Source organism: Limulus polyphemus, unplaced genomic scaffold, assembly GCF_000517525.1.
Source record: "Limulus polyphemus unplaced genomic scaffold, Limulus_polyphemus-2.1.2 Scaffold2466, whole genome shotgun sequence".
NCBI lineage: Eukaryota > Metazoa > Arthropoda > Merostomata > Xiphosura > Limulidae > Limulus > Limulus polyphemus.
This window is the reverse complement of record NW_013668076.1, coordinates 38,491-45,869: the sequence shown is the minus strand read 5'-3', so window position 1 is coordinate 45,869 and position 7,379 is coordinate 38,491. Positions and strand designations below refer to the sequence as shown.

At 36.1% G+C, this 7,379-nt stretch overlaps 1 protein-coding gene across 5 annotated transcripts in view; it reads right to left on the bottom strand.

The window, feature by feature from the left end:
* The window catches only part of LOC106467037 (mRNA-decapping enzyme 1B-like), a 32,660-nt gene that overhangs the window by 2,673 nt on the left and 22,608 nt on the right, over positions 1–7,379 (bottom strand). Inside the window, exons 8-10 of one of the 5 annotated variants that reach the window (XM_022395133.1) lie at positions 2,876–3,027; positions 2,145–2,251; positions 57–1,735 (exon numbers count right to left, since the gene is read on the bottom strand). In XM_022395133.1, the coding sequence (XP_022250841.1) occupies positions 2,171–2,251; positions 2,876–3,027 (233 nt within the window). In that variant the 3' untranslated portion in view covers positions 57–1,735; positions 2,145–2,170. Of the gene's footprint in view, positions 1–56; positions 2,252–2,871; positions 3,028–7,379 lie in introns of those variants that run through there. The other 4 variants (XR_002612339.1, XM_022395135.1, XM_013927346.2 and 1 more) reach the window with 4 other exon arrangements.

Genomic DNA, 7,379 nt, shown 5'->3' with positions numbered 1-7,379 from the left:
CAGTATAATTGAAACTCAAACAATTAACTCTAAGGGTGCTGCCCATTGCAAACATAAGCTAATAAAGTTAGATTTTTTAACTGAAAGATACAAGGATGCATCCAGTAGCAACACAACCCGACAAAGCAAGATTTTTAACTCAACACCCAAGGATGCATCCAGTAGTAACATAAACTGAAGAAGTAAGATTTTTTAACTGTCAGACACTAGGATGCACCCAGGAGTAACATAATGTAACAAAGTAAGATTTTTAACTCAACACCCATGGATTCATCCTGTAGTAACATAAGCTAACAAAGTAAGATTTTTCACTGACACTCACATGGATGTATCAAACAGTAACATAAACTGACGAAGTAAGGTTTTTTATCTGCTATTATACAATTTAAGTACACCCATTAAAGCAGCTCAAAATATGAGAATAGAGAGATACATGTAGCAAAATTTGTTTATATAAACAGCCAGTAGTTCAAAAATCAATGTTTCAAATATGTGAAACGAAAATAATACATAATTACTATGATGAAAATTATACTAGAATGAGTTAATATGTCTTGTGCCTTGGTACATTTGAATTAATTAAAAGTTATGATAGCTAGTTGCATGATACATTGTGTTTTAGTTGAAATGTTACGAGCAAACTAGGGGACATGGATTCCATGTAAGTCAGTGTACTGAAAACACTTGCAAAACAATATTTAAATTTAACTGTCTAATGTTTCCTGTGAATGCAAGCATCTGTTATTGGATAAGAATAATGAAAAGCACTCCTTATGGTTAAAAACATACTGCAAAAAATGTTCACTGGGGATGTTACGATTTTCTGTTAAAAGATCAGGGAATTGAGTGAAATTTACGTATACAGACTGTTGACTAGAGCTTGTAAGAGGTTAGGAACATTGTAAAACAGAGTTTTTATATTTAGCAGTATCATTGTTCACCACACCTCAAACATCAGCATCACTGTAGAACAGCATACAATAAATGTTATTACTGTTAACCAAGAGCTTGCACAAAAAGGTCAGTCTCACTGTAGAACAAGATGTGTATTCATCTCTATTGTTGTTGACCTCAGATTGTACGAATGGTCAGTCTCACTGTAAAACAATGTGTGTATTCATCTCTATCGTTGTTGACCTCAGATTGTACAAATGGTCAGTATCCCTGCAGAACAATGTGTATATTCATCTCTATCATTGTTGACCATAGCTTGTACAAGTGGTGAGTATCACTGTCGAATAATCTATGTACTCATTACTTTCACTGTTGACCAGAGTTTGTACAAGTGGTCTGTATAACCACCACCATCATTGTTGTCCAAAACTTGTACAAGACATCAGCATCATTGTAAAACAGTCTCATCACTATCACTGTTAACCACAGCTTGTACAAGCAGTCTTCATTACTGTAAAACAATCTGTATACTCATTTATCATCACTATTGACCACAGCTTGTACAATCAGTCAGCATCAATGTAGAACAATCAGTTTACTTATCACTTTTAATCAAAGTTTGTATAAGTGGTCAGCATCACTGCAGAATACAACAAGCCTGTATAGTCATTCCTATCAGTGGTGGCCAGAACTATATCTTTGGCATCCAGTTAGAATAGCTTGAATCACTACACAGTACATTGGTGTGTGTGTGTGTATGTATGTAGAGAAACACTCTTAAAAATAACAATGTAATGGTACAGCAAAACCTGTAAAAGTCAGTGTCCTTATCGGAGAAACACTGTAAAACAAAGATTATACAGCTAGTTAGTATTAAAGCATATTAGAGTTAATAGACTAAAACTATATGGTTGGTCAAAATCTCAGTTTTAAAGCAGAACTTGTATGAATGATAACTAATTATTTAAAAAAAATCTTTTATGGGTGTTTAGTTTTTCAGAACAGGAATCAACATAAAACTATGATTATATATTTCGCTATCTTGACAACAGAAACTAAGCTGTATGCATAGTTTGAGTTCTTTAATAATCTAAGCTTGTATTTAAAGCACTGTTCTATAACATTTTTTTTTTTATACGTGTGTCATGCATCACTGTTGACCACAGCTTGTGTAAATGGCCAGAAAAATTCTAGAACTAATTTTAAATGTATCGTGGATGGCATCATTATACAACAAAGCTGGAGCTTACTGAATGACTACACCTGGGTAACACTCTCAGGATCCAGTTGAACTGAAGTGTGTTTTTAAACTCGTAACATATGCATCGTGGAGTTTGTTAACAAAATCAGTATCCTTCTGGAATGGAAGAAAATTTATATGGTTATCTTATTACTATTACTTGAATATAAATAATTCAATGAAATACTTAAACACTCACTTAAGTTTTCCTAGACTATTACAGAATTAAAGTATTGTTTTATTAACTAAATAGCTTGATGAAGGTCTTTAATATTTGAAACTTATATGGTCTACTTTCATAAAAACCTGTGTACATGGAGTGCCATATGCTTTAAACACTTAGTGTCTCAACAATGTACAACTTTGAAAATTATAATCTGAAGTTATTTTGAAACAAAGGTTATGACATTTATTAATTATTTCCAAATAAATAAAAGAAACATTGTGATATTCAATATGTAAGCCAGTAGAAGGCTCAAAAAATTTGTGAAAACTTTTTAATTAATGTTATAATCAGTAAGTTCCTAAAGAAAACATGCTTAGTATTACAGACTCGTTACACCTTTCGACTGGATCTAGCATAAATGAGTGTCTAATTGTCATCCATGAGCTTGAAGTTGTCTTTTGTTTTAATAGGAACACTTGTTGTAAAAATAATGCAAACACAATACTAACTTTGAATGAAAATGTATAAGAACATAATTGTATGGCTTTTATACTGATTATTTCCATATCACTTACTTTTAACAAGTGCATCAATGCCCCTCTTAGCTGGTCTCGAGTTAAAACACTAACATTTTGTGGTAACTCATCCAGATCATCAAATTTTTTGGGGCTGCTCGCTCCCTGTGTGAAATGATTTGGAAGCAGAAGAACTGGATCTTCAATATTCCCTATAAGTAAACATCAAGTAACTCCTTTACTGCATATTGAAGACACGTGATAGCTTTGTAAGCATTCATTAGAACTATAACTTATACAGTAAACATCAAGTAACTCCTTTACTGCATATTGAAGACACATGATATCTTTGTAAGCATTCATTAGAACTATAATTTATACAGTAAACATCAAGTAACTCCTTTACTGCATATTGAAGACAGGTAATAGCTTTGTAAGTATTCATTAGAACTATAATTTATACAGTAAACATCAAGTAACTCCTTTAATGCATATTGAAGACACATGATAGCTTTGTAAGCATTCATTAGAACTATAATTTATACAGTAAACATCAAGTAACTCCTTTACTGCATATTGAAGACAGGTAATAGCTTTGTAAGTATTCATTAGAACTATAACTTACACAGTAAACATCAAGTAACTCCTTTACTGCATATTGAAGACAGATGATAGCTTTGCAAGTATTTATTAGAACTATAACTTATACAGTAAACACCAAGTAACTCCTTTACTGCATATTGAAGACACATGATAGCTTTGTAAGTATTCATTAGAACTATAACTTATACTTTGGAGAAAAAAAATCATTTTTGTCTACACAAAATGTATGGCAAGTTTAAAAATGTTTTTTGAGATGTGTATACATAAACTATAAACTATGCTCTCATAAACCTTTCCAATGTATTGATTTCTTCCACACTTGATACTGCTTTCTAGGGAGAATTAAAACTGTCTGATGGAAAAAAAAAGAAAAAAAAAGAGACTAACAGAAAACTAAATATTTGAAAGTTAGCATTTTCCTAAACTGATCATGTATTTCCAATAATACTTACCTCTGCCGACACTATAACTATTTCTCGATCTCCAGAGTTTCCATTCTTTGCCCACCTGAGCACTGAAAATGCTTGCTCCAGTCTTTTTACCCCACTCGAATGCACTCGGCAAATTCTGATTTGCAAAATTCTCCACCAACTTCAATGCATCCTCTATCTAGGTATCGTATATATAAGCACCTCATTCAGATAACGTAATCACTTTTTCAAGACATAAACTGGCTTTTAGTGGGGAGGTATGGCAGGAGAGTGTCAGCGGAGGTAAGTATTATTACAAATACATTTTCAATTTAGGAAAATGTTAATTTCCAAACATACCTCCACTGACAATATAGCTAGAATCCCACATACAGAAGGTGGAGAGGCCAGTGCAGGGATGAACCATACAGAAAGTGTCTGTATAGAACAGAAGTGTACCAAGATACAGATGGTACAAGAGTGGGGGAACTGTGACATCCAGAACAGGTATACCTTTACCAGGAACTCAGTTCCTATATCAAAGGTGGAATAGAATACGAGTAATTGCCAGTATAGGCCTGCCCCAACCAGATAGATGAGGTTCCACAACTTGTGGTTGGAATTAAGGGGTCATCCTACATTGGTAGCTAAGGCTATTGGCCTGCAATATTATGTATACTTTTAATTGGATCCCAATCTGTAGCCACAGGATGATGCATTTCGTACCACTGGAATCACAACGAGAAAGTAAGCAACCCTGAAGGGGACAAACTTTCTCCTCCACCTGAAGAAGTCCAAAAGGCAACACCCCAGGCTCGGAATGACGAAATAGCGTATGCCTTACTCAACCAAAGGAACAGAACTTATCCGGTCTAGAATTATGAACATTCATCCTCACTCCCCAACTAAGTGAGCAAGGAGTATTCAGCTTGCCCCTGGAATTATGGAGAGGATGTGAAACCTGTGCTCAACCAAGGACCTATGGTGGACCACATTGCATCAGAATTATAAGGAGATTGTGGATCTCTTTCCATGAACAATATACGAAACTGAGATTGATCGGTCATGCACTCCCCAACCAGGTAGCTTCGTGTCAAACCTGAACCGGAATTATGAGTAGGCTCCTTCTGAGGATGGTGCTACTCCTACTGACATCTGGGAAAAACATCTAGGGACCGGAGTATGGAGGGCCCCCAACTTTACCCTCTTCTCCAAGAGTGGAGGAACACACTTGAACACTCTGGAGAAAAAGCCTCTGTCTGCAACCCCAGTGCCAGGAAACTGGGGTGGTAAGAACTTCCAAGCTCCACCAGTACAGTCGGGGGGGGGGGGGTAATATGCACTGGGGAGTCTTGAGAAACAGTGCAATAGGTGAACCAAATTCCCTAAATTTTTAAAAGTAAGCTGACCCTGATTTGTTCAACCTGAAGATCAGCAGGAAAGGGCAGGATCCCCTTTAGTGATACTCATGATAGTCCATGAGTGACAGTTCATAATAATAAGGTAATACCATCCAGCAGGTGCCTAGATGGTCTTATGGAACCACCCCATTTCAACAGAGCCTGTTGCAACTTGTAGTAATTATAGTGCTAGTACGGAATTGAAAAATGAAAGAATACCTGCCTGGGCAACACTTGCCACAGAATGAGAAATTGATCCTGGATAATAATAATAATAAAAAAAAGTATATGACTGAGGAAAATACTCACCTCTGGTGAAAATCTAACAAATGTAGCCAAAATAGCTACAGAGGTTAGTCAAAACCGTCAAAAGAGGAAACTGACAGATCATGTAAGGAATAACACAAGAAAGTATTAGGAGTAATCCACATACCAGACTGCACAATGACTTCTACAGGGCAATTCAACCGGGCGGCTATTGACAGAGATATGACAAATCTGGTGAGATATAACATGCAAAAGATTCCTCTCCTGTAATGATAATACATTATACGCCATGTGAATCAATTTACAAAGCCACCTCGTTAGGGTAATGGGAGATATGTAATTGGAAAAAGAAGGATTCCAATGAAGGAAAAATGATTCCTACTACCTTGAGTTAGTACGATCTACATAATGCTTGAGGGCCCTAACAGGACATAAAAAAACAGTCAGGACTGAAGTAGTAATACAGGTGAGCTATGGTTGGCAAATGGATTGGTGATAAGGATCTTTCCCCCTTCCCTAGCTGTCAGAGTCTTGGACAGAAAGGACTTACTGAGGTAAAGCAGGACAAATGTGAAATGATGAAGAGTCTGAGGCACAAGAATTGCAAACAACTCCAATCGACAATGTCCACAAACCCATAACAACAAAAAATACAATTTAAGATAAAAAATGAAATAAAATCCCAATTTGATAATTGAAAAGGTCATTTGGGTTGAAAAATACAAAGGGTTTTGAGTAGACCTGATAGTACTCAGGATTAAAAAATACCTTCCGATATTTAGAATACCTGAAGGATGCTGTATATAAAGCAACTGTAAGCTAATCAAGACCCCTCTCAAATACCCAAGTCATAAAACAAGATACGATAGATACTTTAGGATAAAGAGGGTTGAAATTCCTTTTAAAACACTACTGATGATAAGTATTCCATTTCCATTGATAAATGGCTGTGGTTGGCCTACAGAGAGATTTAGTTAAATATAAAGAAACTGTAGAAGTTAAACCCTTATGTTGAGCAAAGGACCACCTAACTTCCCAGCATGAAAATTGAGTTTATGAACACCTGGGTGGAGAATGTCTGATCAAGGCTGTCTCGAAGACTGCCAATGTGAAAGAGGTAGAGGAGGACAAACCTGCAGATACTGAAGAAGTGGAAACCATGTTTGAACTGGTTAATGTAGTGCAACCAGGATAAGTCGATAGGGAATGGAGCAAACCATAATAAAAAAACTAGGACTATAGCCAAATCATGGAAAGGAATACAGATGTACACCTGTCCAGTCCTGACTGAACACTCTACTGTCAACGCTTGAGGATGAGGTATTAGAGACCAAAACTGAGAGCAAATCACTGAAAAACCTTGTGATGTATCATCCATTTTGTTGGAAGAATCTGGTTGGATGAAGACAAGTGATTTGCAATTAAATTCATCACTCCTGGAACATGACATGCTTAAAGACTGATACGATAGGAATGAATCCAGTAGAAAAGATCCAAGATACAAAAACAACATCTCGAGAATGTGTGCCTCTATCACTAGAAATCTGAGATACCACTATAGAATTGTCAGAATGTAACATGACAATTTTTTCCTTCAAGAGAGACAGACCTTAAACCATTGCCTGATGTACTGCAACGAGTTTGAGAACATTTATATGAAGGGTAGACTCAACTTCAGTCCAAATACCCTGGAACACCTGACCTTGAAGATAAGTTCCCTGTCCCTGAAGAGATGCATCTGTGAACAGATGGATCTTGGAATGAGGTGGTGAAATGGGTACCCCCAATAATAGTGTTGTTCTGATCCAACCACCATTTGCAATCGATAAGGTTGCTCCTGAGTAATGAGACACAATGATCCAAAGGATCGGAAAGCATGATTTG